The 21,356-nt window shown below is 43.8% G+C and overlaps 1 protein-coding gene and 2 long non-coding RNA genes across 5 annotated transcripts in view; 1 reads left to right on the top strand and 2 right to left on the bottom strand.

The window, feature by feature from the left end:
- ABL1 (ABL proto-oncogene 1, non-receptor tyrosine kinase) overlaps nucleotides 1–21,356 on the top strand; it is a 185,216-nt gene that overhangs the window by 117,135 nt on the left and 46,725 nt on the right. For 2 of the 3 annotated variants that reach the window (XR_013405373.1, XM_015116552.3), the window contains exon 1: nucleotides 13,135–13,409. The exons of the other annotated variant lie outside the window; for it this stretch is intronic. Coding sequence is in view for 1 of the 2 variants with exons in the window: in XM_015116552.3 (XP_014972038.3) it covers nucleotides 13,331–13,409 (79 nt within the window). In the remaining variant the exon portion in view is untranslated. Of the gene's footprint in view, nucleotides 1–13,134; nucleotides 13,410–21,356 lie in introns of those variants that run through there. 3 annotated transcript variants of the gene reach the window in all.
- LOC144335036 (uncharacterized) lies at nucleotides 1,110–15,451 on the bottom strand. Its single transcript, XR_013405416.1, has 2 exons — nucleotides 14,675–15,451; nucleotides 1,110–2,287 (listed from the first exon to the last, which is right to left on the bottom strand). It is a non-coding gene; the product is annotated as an uncharacterized LOC144335036 (long non-coding RNA).
- Nucleotides 18,654–19,633, bottom strand: LOC144335034 (uncharacterized). Its single transcript, XR_013405414.1, has 2 exons — nucleotides 19,350–19,633; nucleotides 18,654–18,757 (listed from the first exon to the last, which is right to left on the bottom strand). It is a non-coding gene; the product is annotated as an uncharacterized LOC144335034 (long non-coding RNA).

The following is a 21,356-nucleotide window of genomic DNA, read 5'->3' as shown; positions in this document are numbered from 1 at the left end:
TACCATGTTAGCCAGGATGGTCTCGATCTCCTGACGTCGTGATCTGCCCGCCTCTGCCTCCCAAAGTGCTGGGATTACAGATGTGAGCCACCATGCCTGGCAAATTTTGTATTTTTAGTAGAGACGAGGTTTCACCATGTTGGTCAGGCTGGTCTCAAACTCCTGACCTCAGGTGATCCACCCATCTTGGCCTCCCAAAGTGCTGGGATTATAGGCGTGAGCCACCACGTCTGGATGAATTGCTGTCTTATAGTAAGTTTATGTTTAACTTTTTGAGAAACTGCCAAACTATTTCCTAAAGTGACTGTACCATTTTACATTCCCACCAGCAACGTGTGATTGTTCCATTTCTCCACGTCCTTGCCAATAGTTGGTTTTGTCTGCCCACCTACCCCGACCCCTGCTTTTTTTTTTTTTTTTTTTTTTTTTAAAGACAGAGTCTTGCTATGTTGATCAGGCTGGCCTCAAACTCCTGGGCTCAAGTGATCCTCCCGCGTCAGCCTCCCTAGTAGCTGGGACTGTAGGCACGCGCCAGTGTGCCAGGGGTTGTCTTTTGATTATAGCTATTGGAATGGGTGTGAAGCAGCATCTCATTGTGATTTTAGTTTCCATTTCTTGAATGACTAATGATGCCGAACATCTTTTTATGTGCTTAGTAGCCATTTGTATTTCATATTTGGTGACCTGTGAATTCAAATCTTTTGCCTGTTTTTTTTTTTTTTTTTTAAGTTTGTGCACAGTCTTTTTATTGAGTGGTAAGAGTTCTCTGTATTGTGGGTACAAGTTTTTTGTTTTTTGTTTTTTGTTTTTGAGACGGAGTCTCGCTCTGTTGCCTAGGGTGAGTACAGTGGCACGATCTCAGCTCACTACAACCTCCGCTTCCTGGGTTCAAGCGATTCTTCTGCCTCAGCCTCCGAAGTAGCTGGGACTACAGGCGTGAGCCACCACGTCCAGCTAATTTTTGTGTTTTTGGCACATGTAGCTTTTTATCTTCCTTACACCAGTGCGAGTTTATAGAAAGGAAAAGGGACAGTTAATAGTAATCATAATAATGTTTAATATTGGAATGTTTTTTAGGAGCTGGACACTGGGCTGCGTGTTTCACAGGGATGATTTGGGTCACTCTTTAATTTTCTAAAGGTTATAGGACTGTTTCAAACACCTCCCCTTCTATTAACAGTTTTCAATGGAGAAAGAAAACAAAAGATTGATTTGGGGAATTCTTAGGTTAATGCGAGTTAGAACTCAACTTTTAACATTATTACCATAAGGACTAAGTGGCTGTCACAGACCCAAAATAGGAGCAATTCAAACAAGCAAGATGCTTCTCTCTGTAACAGGCTGACAGTCGCAGTTCTTGAGGGGCACAATGACTCCTCAAGGTCAGACACCTCCTGTCCCTTACTCTGTAAGGCATAGCTTCTACCTCAGGATCCAAAATGCCCACGCCAGCTGCCGTGGCCCATCGCAGGCAGTGGACACCAGAAAGAGGAAAGTGGACACCAGAAAGAGGAAAGGGACTGCGTGCCTATTGCTTTGAAGAACCTGACCCAGAAGTCTTTCACAGCACTTTTGCCCACATACCATCACTTAGTCTTGTGGCAGTGCCTGGCCACAAGAGAGTCTGGGAAATGAAGTCTTTTATTCTGGGGTGGTGTGTCCCATCTACAACTGAAGGGTTAAGGCCTAAAACTTAGGGGTTGAAGACAAGAGAAAAAACAGATGTCAAGAGCCAGTGTTGGGCTTCCAGGGTCCTGTATGGGATTCCTGTTCATTTTCATCAAGGAAAGTCTAGTTGATATGCAGTTGTTGGCCTAAGTGTTATTGAGGAGTTAATTTTACTGTTGAATTACACCAGAACATTTGTCATATGAAATAACTGTAAATATGACTGATTATTGCCTAGTGTATTACGGTTCTCTCCAGAGACACAGGAACCAATAGAGTCTGTCTATCGGAATAGACATCCTAAATGTGTGTCTTTTGAAGAGATTGATTATAAGGTATTGGCTCCTGAGATGATGGAGCCTGAGAAGTCCCACAGTCTGCTCTCTGCCAGATGGAGACCCTGGAAAGCTGCTGGTGTAGTTTGAAGGCCTAAGAGCTGAGGGCCAGTGATGTGGATTCCAGTCTGAGTCTGAAGGTCTGAGAACCCAGAAGGCTGAGGGAAGGAGAAGATCCATGTCCCAGGTCAAGCAGTCAGGCAGAGGGAGGGTAAATCCAACCTACCTTTTTCTGTCTTTTTGTTCTTTTTTTTTTTTTTCTTTTTTTGAGACGGAGTCTCACTCTGTCGCCTACGCTGGAGTGCAGTGGCGTGATCTCGGCTCACTGCAAGCTCCGCCTCCCGGGTTCACGCCATTCTCCTGCCTCAGCCTCCGGAGGAGCTGGGACTACAGGCGCCTGCCACCACGCCCGGCTAATTTTTTCTATTTTTGGTAGAGACTGGGTTTCACTCTGTTAGCCAGGATGGTCTCGATCTCCTGACCTCATGATCTGCCCGCCTCGGCCTCCCAAAGTGCTGAGGTTACTCTGTCTTTTTGTTCTAATCAGGCCCTGCAAGCCAAAGTGGGGAGGGCCATCTGCTTAGGCAGTTCACCAATTCAAATGCTAATCTCTTCTAGAAACACCCTCACAGACACACCTGGAAATATCTGGGCATCCTGGGGGCCTAGTCAAGCTGACACATACAGTTCACCACCCCACTTGGGGAATATGAAAGTAACTTAGACATTAAATTTGATTTTGGTGTTGCTGTAAAGAATATAGATCTTACGCACCAGCTCGTAGGAGAGGTGGCAAACAAAGAGGACAGCTTTTACCAGGTTGCCTTTGAAAGCAAACCTCTGCTTTGCTGTTTTGTTTTCAAGTGGCTGCATGGCCACTGAGCTAGCCCTTTCCTGCCATCACCACAGTGCCACTTAGTGAACAGTTTCTCCAAGGTTAACTGTAGCTGCTCTTGTTCAGTTAATATGTAGTTCTGGATTAATATGCCACATCTGTCACTTAAAGGAAGAAAAAGAGCAGTTCCGTTTAGAGATCCCATTGCTCTTCTAAGGACAGCAGTCATTTCTAACAAGTAGAGGGAAGAAATCTTCTGGTTCCATTTGTCCTTTGTGTGTGTTGAAAACCTTGACAACAAAACAAATTGGTACTGAATGGTTTGAAGAAATAAACATTAACTCCCCTTTAGTATTTCATTTCTAGGGTTTCAAGCCTTGGTAACAATTACCAAGAACTTTGCTTTCGTGGGGTACAGCTCTAGGCTGCTGACAGGATATTCATACCGGAGGAGCCTATACTTTTATAGCCAGTTCCAACTGCCCCAGAGATATCTTGGGTAAACACTGGCTCCTCCACTGCCTCCTAATCCCTGCTGGGTTTTACACTGTGGGGAGGTTTAGACAACTTGTTTTCTTTCCCTTTTAGCCCTTCTCTCTACCCTCGCCTCCAGCTGCCTTCTTCCCCCACCCCCAAATGTAATGTGATCTCCTAGGCCTGCTCTGCTGCTTTCGCAGATTCTTTTAGTCTTAGAGAAAGAGAGGAAAACATTAACCATTGGTTTACCAATTCAAAGTTAACAACACTTTAAACAAAAGGAGCTTGCCAGTAACCAGGCTTGGGCTTTTTCTTTTATCAGTTCCTCCTGCTTGGCTGAGTTTTTACCTCATTATAAATCTTATCACACAGATAATAATTTGAAGGGTTTAGGGTTTTTACAGCATTGCTATTTTCGATTGCAACAAAGCTGTAACATTGCTATTTTCCATTTATTTGTTTTATAGATACCTTAATCTTTCTTCAATATTCAGATTAAAAACAAGACGTACACTGATTTAAAATAAAATTATTTGGTATTTATTTAAAAAGTTAAGGTAAAGGGACAGAGACATTTCATGAAACCATGGCAAAATCTCTTTAAGTTGAATTCAAGCCCTTAGAGTTTAATAAGAATATCCCAAACAATTTTTGCTTAATAATATTTCTGTTTATCATTAAACCTTAAGGTACAGTGTTGTAACTGGATTTAAGAATTTAGAGTTTTGTTGTTTCTTCACCGCCAGCGAAATGAAGATTTAAAACCTATAGTTTGCAACAAATTTTAGTTTTTCAGCCTAGTGTCCTAAAATATGTCTGTCATGGGTACCTAGTAGGTGTCATGCAATGGGAAAGGGATCTAACAAGGGAGTTTGAAGATAGGGGTTTTCCTTGCCCTGCCACTAACTTGGTATGTGACCTAGTGCAAGTTACATAACCTATCTGTGTCACAGTTGTCTGAACTGCAATACGGGGAAAATAAATTCTTAAAATGACAATAAAAAGATTTATTTTATTTATTTATTTTTTGGAAACAGAGTCGGCGCAATCTCGGCTCACTGCAACCTCCACCTCCTGGGTTCAGGCGATTCTCCTGCCTGAGCTTCCTGAGTAGCTGGGATCACAGGCACACGCCACCACGCCCAGCAAATTTTTGTATATTTGTAGAGATGGGGTTTCGCCACGTTGGCCAGGCTGTGCTCAAATGATCTAGCCGCCTGAGCCTCCCAAAGTGCTGGGATTACAGGCATGAGCCACCATGCCTGGCCAAAATATATATATGTATATTTTAAGTGAAGATGTGTAAGGACTAAAGGAGCCCAAAGGAGACAGTAGGGGATAAGAAAGGCAAAGAGAGGGGTAATAGATTTAGCAGAACCAAGGATGCCAAAACCTAACCTCTTCTGAGAGAGACCCTGATTAAGAGTGACCTGGTTTGCCTGTAAGAATCTGGGGAAAGCTCAGAAATTAGAGACATTAGTGCCACAGAAAGCAGGGGGTGAGGCCTGAAGCTGAAATCAAGGGGATCAGTTGAAAGCCTGTAAAAAGAGAGTTTAGATTCTTCAAACCCCTCTCCAACCCCATATAGTCAGATGACCACCTCTCCTTCCCACCTACAGGAGACCAGAGGCATTGTGTTGAGAAATGCCCTGTAGAGGCTCTGGACTCAGGAGCCTGACCCCCAGCATGGGTCCAGGTAGGCCATTGGCTGAAAAATAGTTGAGTGGGCAAAGAGCAGATTTTTAAAAAGTCTGCATATTGAATTCCCAGCCCTCTTCTAATACCTGCTAGCCAGAGGCCTAATAGAGAAGAGATTGAAATATTCTTTTCTAGGGGGGAAAAGTTGAATGACCCTAGAGAAAAGCCCTGTAGATACCAACATTTAGGGATTCTCTTGAAAAAGCGAGTTCACCATCTCCTTTCACTGAAGCCTTCCAGTGGCTGTGCCCCTTCCACGCATACACAACTAACAGTCATCTTTTTAGTTGTTCATTCATAGAGAGTGAATGGCCAGCCAAATTTCTCTAAGCATTAGAGGAAAGTCTCTAACCTGATATTAATAGATAAAGGGTAAAACAAATAGCAGAAAATAGGAACTTGGTAGAAATAAAGACAATGCAGGCAACAGAAGAAGAGTGCAAAAGAACAATTCAGACTGGGTGCCGTAGCTCACGCCTCTAATCCCAACGCTTTGGGAGGCCAAGGTAGGCAGATCACCTGCGGTCAGGAGTTTGAGACCAGCCTAGCCAACATGGAGAAACCCCATCTCCACTAAAAATAGAAAAATTAACCGAGTGTGGTGGCAGGCACCTGTAATCCCAGCTATTGGGAGGCTGAGGAAGGAGAATTGCTTGAACCTGGGAGATGCAGGTTGCAGTGATCCGAGATTGAGCCATTGCACTCCAGCCTGGGTAACAGAGTGAGACTCTGTCTCAAAAATAGTAAATAAATAAATAAAGCTATACATTTCCCACAAAACACTGCTTTAAAAAAAAGAACTACTCTTTGCTATCCTCGGAGAGAGAGATTGCAAATGTCAGAAAACAGGATGCTTTTAAAAACAATAACAATCAGAATAAGAATGAATTATTTTTCTTTTATTTATTTTTTTCTTTTTTCTTTTTTCTTTTTTGAGACATGGTCTCTCTTTGTCACCCAGGCTGGAGTGCAATGGCAAGATCACAGCTCATTGCATTCCCAACCTGCCTCAGCCCCCTGAACAACTGGGACTACAGGCACGAACCACCACACCTGGCTAATTTTTTGTAGAGAGATGGGGTCTCACTATGTTGCCGAGGCTGGTCTTGAACTCCTGGGCTCAAGTGATCCTCTTGCCTCAGCCTCCCAAAGGGCTGGGATTACAGGCGTGAGCTACCATGCCCAGCAAGAATGAATTGTTTAATATTAAAAACATTATGGCCCAAATTTAAAATCCAACAGAAGATGTGGAAAATTGTCTCAGAATGTATTGGGTTGGTACAAAAGTAATTGGGGCTTTTGCCATTTTAATGACAAAAGCCGTGACTATTTTTGCACCAACCTAACAGAACATAAAGACAAAGACATGGACTATTGAGAGAACTATAAGAGAGAACAGGTAAGAAAATTAGAAACTCTCGGGAGGCTGAGACAGGAGAATCGCTTGAACCCAGGAGGCAGAAGTTGTAGTGAGCTGAGACCACGCCATTGCACTCCAGCCTGGGCAACAAGAGTGAAACTCTGTTTCAAAAAAAAAAAAAGAAAGAAAAAGAAAAGAAAATTAGAAACTCAATCCCAGGGCTTTAATATCCTTTTTGTAGGAATTCCAGAATGAAAACTGAAAAAAATAATGATAACAACAAAGAAACAAATGGAGGAGAAGTTAGGAGACATTAAATGTAAGGAAAAATTTCAGAGTTTAGTGAAGTGAGTATTTTCCAAAACTGAATGACATAAATCTCTGAATTTATGAGTACCCAGAATAATATATGAAAGAGACTCACTCCAAGCCATATCATTGTGAAAGTTCAGAACACCAAGAATATTAGAAGATCCTAAAAGTTTCCAAAGAGAAAAAAAGCAAGTCATTTTCAGGAACCAGAATGGGACTGCATCTCTAAACAATACTTACTGGAAACTAGATAGTAGTAGATAAATGCCTTCAAAATTCATTTGGGAAAATTATTTTCAACCTGGAATTCTATACCCAGACAAACTGTCAGGGTAGAAGAAAGGTATTTTTTTAGACATGCACCCTCCCGCCCCACCTCTGTGAAGCTACTGGATGATGAATTCCAGCAAAATGAAGAATTTAAGTCAATAAGTAGAACTGAGAATATTTGAAATGTTTTAGTGATTGGAAAAAATATCACTAGATATTTGACAGATCTTTGAAGTATTTGAGGGACAATGGTAATAGGTATATAGAAGACTGGTGAAATGAAAACAAGGTAATATCTCTAGGATAAACAAAGTTGTATAATAAAGGAAACATTCATAGTATATTATTGGCTAAGCAGTGAACAATATTTACATCATCCTAGTAATGTAAACACTGACTATTGATTTATCCCCAAATTGTGATTTTATTGTTTTGGGTGGTTATGGATGGTGATAGTATAATACTGCTGTCATAAGTTAATAGATAATGGATAAATCTAATGAATTCAGAAAGAGCAAGTGATGTTATTAGCTAAAATCTGAAGGAGGCTGTCTCTGGGGAAACAGACAGGGGAATGGGATTGCTGTTTTTTATTACCAGATTTTTACAAGACTATTTTTAGCCTTTTTTATAAGACTTTTAATACTGTTTGAGTTTTAACCATGTTATGTATATTACTTTGTTAAAAATCAAAGAAAAATTAATTTTAAAAATGAGCATACTAATACTATTAATTCTCTCCTTCTAGAGAAAAATGTTTAACAGTTAGGTTTAGACTTGTTAATTATAAAAATATAGTAAAGTCTTACTGTAATGAGATTTTCTAGAAAGCGGATTTACTCTAAGGCAGTTCAGATTTGCTCCCCAGCTGAGAATTATAGCGTGGAAATACCAAGAGGACTAACAGAAAAATCATTGTCATTTGAAGGACAGTCATCTGTGCAGCCTGTGCACGAAATCTTGGGTCTGAATTAGGCCCCCATCCAAGATGCGGCAGTGTGGGGTTTGTGTTTTGCTGAAGCTGTGGTTGCAAACCTTTGCTTTAGGATGAAAGGTGGGGCTCTCTGTTACGTTTGAACCTTAGTTGCTACTCCTACCTCATAGCTAGTGTTTCTTTCTCATCATAGGATAAATTGATTTCCTTGTCTCTTGGAAAACCTCCAGACTGCTTTCTGGAATCATTTTCATATAGCATGTTTGTTAACTTGAGCTCTTGCCTGAGTCCCAGTAAGATGTAGGCAGGAACATAGACCTGATACAGGAATAATCCTCTTTTGGAAATAACAATAGCTACTGATTATCAAGCACCTTCTGTGCTTCGGGCACTCTCCATACATGATTCCTAATCTTCATAATAATCCTGTGAGATAACTGCTCTTATGACCACCTCCCATTTTTCAGATAAGAAAATCGAGGCTCTGAGAGGTGAAGTCATTGCCCATGGCCCCACAGTGACTGGCAGATCTGAGACTCAGCACTAGCCTTTGTCACACATAACTCATGACCAGCAGGTAGTGCTACCCGATTGAAAAAATGTGAGACTTAAAGGGATGCACATGTTCCTATACAGTGGCAAAAACTGGTATGACGGAAATGATTTTTTAAGCTATCTTATCCTTTAGTTGGACATACACTAGACCCACAGAGCTAGAGGACCTACCTGGCAGGCTCTCACTGGACAGTGTTTGCTGAATCAGAGAAAGTGGGCTTTGTTGGCATTTGCATGTGAAATAGTATGCACATACCTCAAGATCTTTGCTGTTCTCCCCCTAAAGCTACTAGCTGTGCTGGAAACAGTGAAGGCGTCATCCAGACCTGGGGTCATCTGGTCCTGGGGTCTCAAGCCAGGCCTCCTGTCAGGTTCATCTCTCTCTGTTCCACCTGCACTCACACCCAGTCCTGCTGCTGAGAGATGGAGCATCCACATCCTGAATCCTGCCTCCTTCCCTTGACCCACTTCTATGGTGGGTGCCTGCCCAGCTTTTCAATAGGACTAAATTCCAAATTAAAAAAAAAAAAAATTCAGTCTCTCTCCTCTAATCCTCTGAGAAGAGTCTTCTTTTGGTAACTTGTTCTAGAGTTATGCGTATCTTAAATTCTGAAATTGCTTTCAAATGAATTAAATTTTAGAAATATCCATTCCTGTTTGTCCTACTCCCAGTGAAAATAAGCAACTCTTCCCTCTTCCAAAACAGCGGATTTCTTTTCTTTTTTTCTTTTTTTGAAACGGAGTCTTGCTCTGTTGCCCAGGCTAGAGTGCAGTGGCGCAGTGTTGGCACACTGCAGCCTCCACAGGTTCAAGTGATTCTCCTGCCTCAGCCTCTCGAGTAGCTGGGATTACAGGTGTGCACCACCACGCCTGGCTAATTTTTGTATTTTTAGTAGAGACGGGATTTCCCCTTATTGGCCAGGCTGGTCTTGAACTCCTGACCTCAGGTGATCCACCCACCTCGGCCTCCCAAAGTACTGGGATTACAGGCGTGAGCTACCGCTCCTGGCCCCCAAACAGTGGATTTCCATCTTACATATGCATGCAGATCAACTTCAGATCCAGCCCACTGCACATATCCTGATTCTAGACTAGAAACCAAGACTCTGCATTTTAAGCAAGCCCCACATTATTCAAAATAGATTGTCCATGGATTATACTTTTAGAAACATTGTTCAGATCCCTTTAATGTAATTGGGGATTTTATCCTTTCCTTCTTTTTTTTTTTTTTTTTTTTTTTTTTTGAGACGGAGTCTCGCTCTGTCGCCCAGGCTGGAGTGCAGTGGCGTGATCTCGGCTCACTGCAAGCTCCGCCTCCCAGGTTCACGCTATTCTCCTGCCTCAGCCTCCCGAGTAGCTGGGACTACAGGCGCCCACAACCGCGCCCGGCTAATTTTTTGTATTTTTAGTAGAGACGGGGTTTCACCGTGGTCTCGATCTCCTGACCTTGTGATCCGCCTGCCTCGGCCTCCCAAAGTGCTAGGATTACAGGCGTGAGCCACCGCGCCCGGCCCCTTTCCTTCTTAATATTCTTTTTTTTTTTTTTTTTTTTTTTTTTTGAGATGGAGTCTTGCTCTGTCGCCCAGGCTGGAGTGTGTTGGCGCGATGTCTGCTCACTGCAACTTCCGCCTCCCAGGTTCAAGCAATTCTCTGCCTCAGCCTCCCGATTAGCTGGGATTACAGGTGCCCGCCACCATGCCCAGCTAATTTTTTTGTACTTTTAGTAGAGATGGGGTTTCACCGTCTCAAAAAAAAAAATTCTTAAATAGCTCTAGTTCCCTGAATTACTTTCTCCTAAGACATGTTTTCCCAACAGTTAATGTTATTTATTTCATCTTCTGATCTTATTTATATTATCCACCTCTCACTTAAATTGGAAATTTTCTGCCATTTTACAAAGTTCAAGACCTTCCTCCTTTACTATCTCCTGGCTGTGTGAACTTGGACAGAATACTTCCCCCTCTCCCTCCAGTCAGTTCTTACCTGTGAAATGGAATTAAACTATACAAAATCATTAGGTTGCTATGAGGCTTAAGAGTGACTGGCACATATTACATGCACATTAAAAGTGTATTTTTTCCCAAACTAATGCAACATAGCAAACAAGTTAGTTCACAGTCTTTAATTTCTTTCCTTTCCCTTTCTTTCTTTTTAAAAAGTCTTTTTAGCTAATGGCTTTTAGGTCTTAGGCTAATTAGAAGGAATCCTTCTTGGGGTGTTCTTTTGGTAAGAAGATTGAAGCTCTCCTTTATTTGCTTATAACAAAATGCTCTTCATATCTGGCAAGTGAGTTTCAAAAGCATCAAAACTTGGATCTGGAGAGACTAGGCCAGGTTTGATACGGTAGTGTAGAGTTTGGCAGTTTTTTCAGTATTCATTGCCACTAATTTAGGGTTTTGTTAGATCTGTTGATGTATGGTTTTATAACTAAAAAAGATTTGGATACAGTTTATAAGCATTATTCATTTTAAGAGATAAGATCATTTTAGACTCAGGAGCAGAATATTAGTAATAATAATTAGCTTTAAAAAATAAACTTATATACCAATATAAAGTACAGCACAAGGCAAGCAAATATCTGGGCCTGTATTAACAGACGGTATTGAAGGATATGGCTAGAATTTCCAAAATGCCTAATAATGTGTAATTCCTGGCATTAAGCTGCCAATTTGAATATGGCCCTTTAATATGAAATGCTGTATAATGAAAGACTTTTTTATTGTCTGAAACCAGGCCCCTGAACTTTCCAAAAGGGCAACAAAACAGACAGATAATGTATTTTTTCACTTGTTGGTATTGGTGGCACCCTTTTGAGTTATTTTTGGCATTATGTGTAGAGGTTGAAAGATTCAAGACAACACCAAACACGTTAGCAGTCACCACATGCAGGCCGTCCAGCAGAATAACAGCGCCTCCCAGATCATAGAAAGCATCCAGAGTCACTGCACCCATCCCCTGGGGACCCTGTCGTCCTGCATCTCCAGATGATGGGAGCTGCAAACTTCCCTGATGGTGCCCTCTTGGATGCTCATGAGGCCTGATCTAGTACCACGACTCTAGCAGTAGGTCCATTCAATTGCAGTAAAAATGCATGTTGTATGTTCATCAGAATTTGGCAGGACACACGTGAAAAGTTAATGACATCCTGGCCGAGAACCCCTGTGATATACACTAGTCACATCCAGTCCAGTTGGAGTTTTTATGTGCTGTTTTTGGCAGAGCTAGGTGAAGATCTTGTTACTTAGCCATTCCTGATGTACTCAAGATACTCGGGTTTTTGTCCTTACAGGATAGGCTAGAAAGTAGCCAGGGTCTCATAACCAAGGCTTTCTCTGAAACATATAATGACAATGCTAGTTATTTGACCAAAGATATCCAGTGCTTTAATCCACTTGGAATTTATTCTTGGTGTGAAGGGGCAACATCATCCACTGGTCAGGAGCCTGATCCTTGGAGCCAGGCAGACCTGGGTTGAGTCCATCTTCGCTTGTTTCCAGCTGTGGGCAAGGTGTTTGACTTCTCTGAGCATCTGTGGCGTTTGTTTGTTTGTTTGCTTGTTTTTTTAACCTGAAGAATTGGGATAATCTGTTTCCTCACAAGATAATTGCGCAGATGCAGTAATGAAGGTAACATGGCACACGGGAAGAGCTTGGTACATGTCAGCTCTTACTCTTCGTGGCTAGAAGATGTGGACTAAACTTCCCCCTTTTGCAGTTTTGTGATTAACACCATTTATGAAATAAATAAATGAAATAAATTCCTTTTCCTGTCATGAGGGGAACTTACCAGATTTTACTGAATTATTTGGTGCCATTGGGTTCCTTACTGTTTCCCTCTGACCTAGATTTCTGGGTCTGTGCCAATAACACGATTGTGATTGCTGCTACTTTATAACATTGTCTGTGGTCAGTCCAAACAAGAGTTTAAAAGAATTGAATGAAATGGATTTTAAATAATGATTCCTCCCCACCCTCACCCCGTGGCACTCGGCCAAAGGAAGGGGAAAAGTTCTCTGGTAAAGAAAATGAATCAGAGAAGAGGCTCAGACCCTGCATCTGAAAATTCTCATTGTGGGCACTAAGGCTTCTCACTCTGAACTCACACCCGTCTGTTCGCAGCCTGACCTCACATCCTGGTCTGGGTGTGCGGCCTGACCGGAGTGTCGTGCGCCCGTGTGGTTGTCCTGTGGGTGCCAGCTCTGACTTCCTCCCCAGACACCCACTGCCTCAGCCTTAATCACAGGACGCGCGTTGAGTAGAAATGAGACCAGTTAGTATTGGTAACTGCAGAGGAATTTGCATTTTCACCAGCGTCCTCGGGTCAGAGGGTTTGCCTGGCACCGCGCACTGGGAAACTCGCCAAATGCGGTGCAGGTTGGGGACGCCCCAGGACGCGGTGGAGTTGCGCGCGGCTTTTAAAGTGGAGTGGAGCAGGCCTGCAACCTCCCCGCCGGGGTTGGGACTTCGCTTCCAGGCGGAGAAAGACCTCCTCCGGCCGCGCGCGGCCTTCCCCCTGCGAGGATCGCCATTGGCCCGGGTTGGCTTTGGAAAGCGGCGGTGGCTTTGGGCCAGGCACGGCCTCGGGAACGCCGGGGGCCCCAGGGTGTGGACGGGCGCGGCCAGGAGGGGGTTAAGGCGCAGGCGGCGGCGGGGCGGGGGCGGGCCTGGCGGGCGCCCTCTCCGGGCCCTTTGTTAACAGGCGCGTCCTGGCGAGGCGGAGACGCGGCCGCGGCCATGGGCGGGCGCGGGCGCGCGGGGCTGCGGTGAGGGCGGCCTGGCGGGGCCGGGAGCGCCCGTGGGGGCGCGCAGGCCGAGCCGGGCCTGAGCCGGGCCCGCAGACCGAGCTGGGAGAGGGGCTCTGGCCCCCGACGTCGCTGGCGCGGGAAAATGTTGGAGATCTGCCTGAAGCTGGTGGGCTGCAAATCCAAGAAGGGGCTGTCCTCGTCCTCCAGCTGTTATCTGGAAGGTAAGCCCGGGCCGCGCGGGTTGGGCTGAGTAGCCGCGCGCCCTCCCGCTGCTGCTGGGCCCTTCCTAGGCCTCGCCGCCCGCGCGCTCCCTCCTGCGCCCTCCCTGGGGCTTCTCTTTTTCTCCTTTCTCTTCTCCTTTCTTCTCCTCTTCTCTTCTCCTCCCTTCTCCTCTTCTCTTCTTTTCTCTTCTCTCTCTCTCTCTGTCTCTGTCTCTCTCTCTCTTTCTCTCTGTCTCTTTCTCTTTCTCGCGATGGCCCCTAGGCACCGCCGGCGGAGCGTGGCCCCCAGCCCTGGCGCCAGCCCCGGGAGAGCCACGCCGGATGGTGACGGTGGCGTCCGGGGCCCCACACTGCGGGCTCCCCCGAAAAAGTTTGAGAAAGTGAACTCGACAGGCCTTAACATCCCTGGGATCCCACGTTATGGAATTTCCACCGTTAATTGGAACTGTGTGTTAAAAAGATCGACCCGTGTTTGTGAAAACATGCGATTTCCATTAAGCATCATGTACACAAGGAACACCACTCTACCATTTATGGATACAGAATTTCAAGTGATCTTTCCATCTCCCCCACCCCCATCTTATCTGCAGACCACGAAGAGGTCTTAGGAATTCGCTGACTTTTCAGGGGAAGAGAGAGAGATCATAGCCCATTTAAGAAGGCGTTTCCAAGGAGTCCCCCAGAGTACTGGGGTGTCATGTTCGGTTCCTTAAGTGAAGCTCAGGGCCACGGTGGCTTCACTTTTGCGTTCTTTCTACCTACTCTCCTTTTTTAATTACATCTGTTTTATTTTATTTTTCTTTCCTGTTGTAGTCTTTAGTTTTCTAAATGGAAAAAAGTAAATTAAGGGTTGTGGGTCTTCACTTTCGCTGCTTCTAGGTGGCTATGTAATTGATCTGATTTGAGACTGGTGCTCCCAGATCGTTGCCTTCAGCAGAAAGACTGTGCTTTAGAGATGGAGTGGCACTTGTTCTTCACAGTTGTTTTCATTTAAGACTTAAAATATAAGAGTAGAAATGTGGCCGGGCGCGGTGGCTCACGCCTGTAATCCCAACACTTTGGGAGGCCGAGACGGGTGGATCATTTGAGGTCAGAATTTCGAGACCAGCCTGGCCAACATGGTGAAACCCCATTTCTACTAAAAATACAAAAAATTAGCCAGGCTTGGTGGTACACGCCTGTAATCTCAGCTACTCGGGAGGCTGAGGCAGGAGAATTGCTTGAACCCGGGAAGTGGAGGTTGCAGTGAGCCAAGATCGCGCCACTGCACTCCAGCCTGGGTGACAGAGTAAGACTGTGTCTCAGTAAAAAAAAAAAAAAACAGTAGAACTGTGAAGCTCACTTTAGAGCAAGTAGAATTTCTGCTAGAATGCCATGGTTTTCTTTTTTTAAAAGCAGGAGAAATAAACAGAGGCCTCATTAATTTTATAACCTATTTTTCTTTCCTTAACCTCTGACTCTACCCTGAATGCCTGCTTGGAGTCACATATGCAGCTCACACTAGTGATGTGGATGAAACGTGTTTGCCCTTCTTGCCACAGTTTGTGTACCTCACTTCTCTTCTCTTTCTGGGATTCCAGGGGGCTGAATGGCCCAGAGAAGGCTCATCTAGGTGGAGTGGGCTCACGGAGCCTAGCATTTGGAGGGTGGAGATGGTTTATTTGTCCCTAAAAGTTGACGTCTGAGCAGTCCAAATCATCTTCAGTTAATACATCGCTTATTTTTTCCAAGTTGCTCAAAATTCTGAGCACATTCTCATTTACATCTGTAACGAGTTAAGTGTTAGGCATCATCATCTCCACTTTGCAGATGGGTGCCTAAGGCGGGGATGAATGGACTTTTGTAACTGCAAAGCTGGAGCAAAGTTTAGGTCACGTCTTTGCCACGGCATTGTTTTGTTTTCCTGGGAGTAAACTGGAGATTTAGTATGGACCTGGCTGGTTTAATTATTGTTTTGGGGAAAAATCTAAAACATCTTATTCCAACATGTCTTGAAATGAATTATAATGTTGACTCTCAGGTCTCAAAAAAAAAAAAAAAAAGTTCTAGTACAGCAGACTGCCTTGAGTTAAGCCTTCATCTAGGAAGGTGTCACTCTGGGAATTCTTTCTTACTGAGTTTTCTTCTTTTCGTTGTTATATTTAATTAGAGAAAGTAAATGGAATTATTTTGTAGTTGGTAGAATTTAACAAGCCTCAGTGATTGTCTCTTAAAGACTGAAAGTGCTATTTGTCTTTTGGGCAGAATAGTTCCTAACATCTGGATAAGTAATCCAGGCTTTCCACTCTCACTGACAGCCTAAATCAGCCAATCAGTGTCAGTCAGTCAGTGTTTATTGACGCCCACTCAGGGTCCCAGGCATCCCATGTCAGGGAGAGAATTTAATGAGATCAAGTTTTTCATCGTTCTATCAAAGAAGCTTCCACCATAAATGTAGTTTGATGGTGCGTGCTACCTGCTAATCAGCCTAGCTGTCAAAGCAACATTGGTAAACATAAAGATGGCTAACAATTATTAAATGCTTACTGTGTGCCAAATACTGTTTCATTACTCTATGTGATCTAATATACTTATCTTTCATGATAGCACTATGATTATTTCCATTTTATAGATGAGGAAACTGAGTCATCAGAAGATTAAGTAACTTGTCTAGGGTCACAGAGTCAGTGAGTGGGGGTACTGGGATTTGAACTCATGCTGTCTGGCTCGGGAGAGCCCACTTTTAGCCACTGGATGCTCTACTGATTGTGACAATTTGTCTTTTTTGGAATTCACTGTGGTTTTTAAAATAGTATCTCCAGAAACTCCTCCAATTAATCCCTGAAATATAAGGGTAGTCTCTCTCTTCTAGAAACCTGATCCTGGCAAAATGATTAGCTTTCGCAGTAGGATTAAATTTTTTTAAATGTATATAAAAATACCTGTATGTAAGAAATCCTAAAAGGGTATTTAGTGATAAGTAATTCCCTCTCCTATTCAGTTTCCCATCCTAGAGGTAATCACCCTGGAGTTTTATGTGTGCCCTTCTAGAAATACTGTGTACACATATAAGCATTTATAACATGTGAATTTTGCTCTCCAGCTTTTTGTGAAGATGCGTGTTTAGAGCAGTATCTATTTACCAGGAGCACATTTAGCTTTGCAATCTTCGGTCTACTGTGAACACTGAATTATCTGATTATTTCTTTCCCCTGGAGACATCAAAGAAAACATGAACACTAGCCTTTTGAATTCGGGGTTTTCTTTTCATTTTATTTTCATTTGTTCATGTGTTTGTATTTACATACATTGTGCATGAATATTGTACATGTATGTGACAGTTGTGTACTGTAGAATCAAACACTATTGTCTGTGAACTGCACTCTTCTTGAACTTTTCGTTGTTGTTGTTGTTGTTGTTTTTGGAAATAGGATCTTGCTCTGTCACCCAGGCTGGACTACAGTGGCACAGTCACAGCTCACTGCAGCCTTGAGCTCCTGGGCTCGAGCAGCCCTCCTACCTCAGCTCCCCAAGTAGCTGGGGCTGCAGGCACATGCTACCTGGCTAATTTAAATTTTTCTTTTTTTTTTTTTGTAGAGACAGAGTCTCACTATTTTCACTAGTTTGCCCAGGCCAGGCCAGTGTTGAACTACTGGCCTCAAGTGATCCTCCCACCTTGGCCTCCCCAAAGTGCATCCCTACAGGCATGAGCCACTGCCCTCAGCCTGAACTTTCGAAAGTTATTTTAAGGGCCCACTTTTAAATGCTTCTTTTCAGCAGCTAACTTTCCAGCGGATGCTTCATGTGGTGCCAGCCCTACAGATTCGCTTTTAGAACTTGAGCTTTGGAGAAGATTATGCTTGCTTTCTGCTCTCTCCTGAGGTCATCAGATACTTCCCTTGTTCAGTAACAAAGGAAGTGAGACTCTTTCTGTTACCTAATAAAAGGCCAGTCCATCCATTTCATTTTGGGTGCTATTAACATTGCTGACCATTTATGATGTCACAGGCCCTGGCCTGAGCAACTCATGTACAGCCTCACTTCATGTTCACACCAGCGCTCTGAGGTTTCTAGAGAAGAGGAAAGGCCCCAGTTTAGGTGGCAGTACTTTTCAATTTGGAGGCAGGAGACGCCAGTTTTCCTCTGACCTCTCTGAGTTTCCATGTTTTTACCTCTAAAACAGAGAGACCATCCTCTGTTCAGCCACCTTAGAGGATTGTTTTGAGGGTCTATAAGGTGATTGAAGGAAAGCTCTGAAACCGATAAGAGTTAAATGTATGTTTGTATTAATGTTGATACGAAATTCCTCTGAGATGCGCTTTAGTCCAGGCAGGTTTATGGCTCCCACAGTGTTCCTAGGGTCCCATTCTTCTGCACGGGCAGGCAGTTCCTGAGCCAGCCAGGCTGGACCCAGATGCCATCTGTGCTCTTGGCTGGTCTTGCGCATTCACTGAGGTTCACTGTACCTTGGTGTTCCCATTTCTAAAATAAGGCCTGTAGTGATCCCTACCTCACTGAGTTGTTGAGAGACTTCATGTAAATTGTTTAGCAGAGAGCCTGGCACAGAACAAGAGCCTAGCAGAAAAGTAAGTTGTTATTTTGAGCAAATATTTAGCAGCCTAAAATGGTGGCTTTACCAGTTTCTCTAATAGTTGAAGTGATGGTAGAATTGAGCTGATTCCACCCATAGTTTTTCTTGTTAATGAAACGGTTTGTTTCTAAGTTTGTTTTGATGCATATAATTAATACTTCCTGTCCTTGATTTTTGGCTGAAAAATTTCTTCTCTTCCTGTAACCCTCTGTTATTCCCATAGTGAATATTTTAAATGTGGAAGAGAAATTCCCATTGGCTCATGGTTGGCATTTTATTTCTCCTGTCCAGAGACAATATTTCCACAGCCTCAAACGTGAAAACTGAAAATCTGGTGTTACTTATCACCTTGTAAAATCAAGTCATTGTAATCATGCCAATATAATCACTGATCTGAAATAAAAGCAGAAAAAAAAAAAATAAATGGATAGCTTCTTTAAATATGTAAGAACTAAAGATCAAATGGGACATTGGAAGACCTTGACTTTTCCTCCATAATGGTGGATCTTAATTAAACACACAGAAGAACAATTTATAAAATAAGTTCATAGGTTTGTTCTTCTTTAGTGTCACTTTTTAAAACTATTTCTTTTTTTTTTTTTAATTTAAAGAAATAGGGATGGGTCTCACTATGTTGCCCAGGCTGGTCTCGAACTCCTGGGCTCAAGCAGTCCTCCCACCTCAGCCTCCCAAAGTACTGGAATTAAAGGCATGAACCACCTCACTCAGCCTAAAACTGTCTCAAAAGTAGACAGCATAATGAACTCCCATGTACTTACTATATGGCTTTAACAATTATCAGCCTGGCCGGGCGCAGTGGCTCAAGCCTGTAATCCCAGCACTTTGGAAGGCCAAGGTGGGCGGATCACCTGAGGTCAGGAGTTTGAGACCAGCCTGACCAACATGGAGAAACCCCGTCTCTACTGAAAATACAAAATTAGCTGGGCGTGGTGACGCATGCCTGTAATCCAGCTGCTGGGGAGGCTGAGGCAGGAGAATAGCTTGAACCCGAGAGGCGGAGGTTGCGGTGAGCCAAGATTGCGCCACTGCACTCCAGCCTGGGCAACAGGAGTTAAACTCTTTCTCTTTTTTTTTTTTTTTTTTTTTGTGAGACGGAGTCTCGCTCTGTCACCCAGGCTGGAGTGCAGTGGCTGGATCTCAGCTCACTGCAAGCTCCGCCTCCCGGGTTCACGCCATTCTCCTTCCTCAGCCTCCCGAGTAGCTGGGACTACAGGCGCCCGCCACCTCGCCCGGCTAGTTTTTTGTATTTTTTTTTAGTAGAGACAGGGTTTCACCGTGTTAGCCAGGATGGTCTCCATCTCCTGACCTCGTGATTCGCCCGTCTCGGCCTCCCAAAGTGCTGGGATTACAGGCTTGAGCCACCGCGCCCGGCCCGAAACTCCTTCTCATAAAAAAAAAAAAAACCAAAAACAAAACAACAACAAACAACAATTACCAGCTTGTGGTCAGTCTTGTTTTCTTACATAGTGAAGTTACAGTTTCAAAGCTATTAGGAATAGCTTGCTAATTATAATTACTTAGTTTTGATAGTGTAACTTTGTCCTCAGATGAGTAGAGTGGTTACTCTGGAACAGGGGTGTCCAATCTTGACTTCCCTGGGCCACATTGGAAGAAGAATTGTCTTGGGCCACACATGAAATACACTAACACTAACGATAGCTGATGAGCTAAACAAAACAAATTCCACAAAAATCTCTTTTTTTAATTTTTTTTTATTTTTGAGACAGAGTCTCACTTTGTCGCCCAGGCTGGAGTGCAGTGGCACCATCTCAGCTCACTGCAAGCTCCGCCTCCTGGGTTCATGCCATTCTCCTGCCTCGGCCTCCCAAAGTGCTGGGATTACAGGTGTGAGCCACCGCACCTGGCCAAAAATCTCATAATGTTTTTAAGAAAGTTTGCAAATTTGTATTAGGCTACATTCAAAGCCGTCCTGGGCCACATGCAGCCTGCGGGCCATGGGTTGAACAAGCTTGCTCTAGAAATTGGTTTTCAGGCCAGGCACGGTGGCTCACGCCTGTAATCCCAGCACTTTGGGAGGCCGAGGCGGGTGGATCACTTGAGGTCAGGAATTCGAGACCGGCCTGGCCAACATGCTGAAACCCTGTCTCTACTAAAAATACAAGAAAGTAGCTCGGCATGGTGGCAGGTGCCTGTAATTCCAGCTACTCAGGAGGCTAAGGCAGGAGAATCACTTGAACCCTGGAGGCGGAGGTTGCAGTGAGCCGAGATCTCGCCATTGCACTCCAGCCTGGGCAACAACAGCGAAAACTCCATCTCAAAAAAAGAAAAAAAAAGAAGTTGGTTTTCAAATCCTACTTTCTTTACCATGTTACACCATAAGTATTTTTGTTATATTGTGTGTGTTGAGTACTGGCGATAGGGAAGACAGAGAGAAACAGGTGGGAAGAAGAGAGAGGGAGGAAGGGGAGACAGACAGAAGGGGGAGATCTATAGAGACAGAGACTGAGAGACAAAAAGGTTGAGACAGGAAAGGGAAAAAAAAACAAGCTGGGAGGGAAGGAAGACTGACAGAAGGGGGACAAAGAGGAAGAGGATGGCCAGTGGGGCTGGGGTGGGTGGGTACGGAGAGAGAATGAGAGCAAGTGAAGCACAGGAGACAGTTAGTTGATGGGCAGGCAGCTGATGTATGGATGAGTAGCTGAAGGAAGAGGCCATCAGTAACTTCATGTCTCTGTTTCCATTCCTGCCCTCAAATGCCTTCATAATAGAGTCTACCTAATAAGGTTATAGGGATTCAGTGCAGATGAAGTGCTGGCGCTCGGTACGGAATCAGCCAGTATTAGCTATTATTCTTTCACGTGAAGTTGTATAAACTTTAACCTCATTACTCTTAAATTCTCTATAGAAACCTAGTCTTTATCTGTCTTAGAAGCCCTCAAATGTAGCTAGTAGTGTTGTACATTGAATACCTTAAAATTGTGTTTAAAGACAGGCCATGAATAGAATTAGGCATTGCTTTTTGAAGCCAAAATACCATGAGGTGGGGAGGGTCATGTTCATTTACCCAGATCAGCAATAAAAACACTGATGGCTAACAAGGCTTTCTGGGGAAATTGGGTAGCCCAGTGACTCTGGTGTCAGCTGACGCAGGAGTCCATGAAGACATATTAAAAGAAAAGGAAATGTGAAATGAACGCTTTCAAACCATCCATGGTTGGCAGCAGAAGGGGAGGCCTTTCAGTCTGTTGCAAATGGCCTGTGACAATAAAAATGCCTTTGTGGGTATTAGCAGGCTGACTCTGGACACTTTGGATCTGTGGCCAGTGCAGGAATTCCCGGAACCTTTTGGGAAGGTGTCCGGAGACCTCACTGTGGTGTCTGTTAGGAATCTGGAG

Source organism: Macaca mulatta, chromosome 15 (genome assembly GCF_049350105.2).
Source record: "Macaca mulatta isolate MMU2019108-1 chromosome 15, T2T-MMU8v2.0, whole genome shotgun sequence".
Taxonomy (NCBI): Eukaryota; Metazoa; Chordata; class Mammalia; order Primates; family Cercopithecidae; genus Macaca; species Macaca mulatta.
Note: the sequence above shows the minus strand (reverse complement) of the source record. Positions and strands in the feature narration are given on the sequence as shown.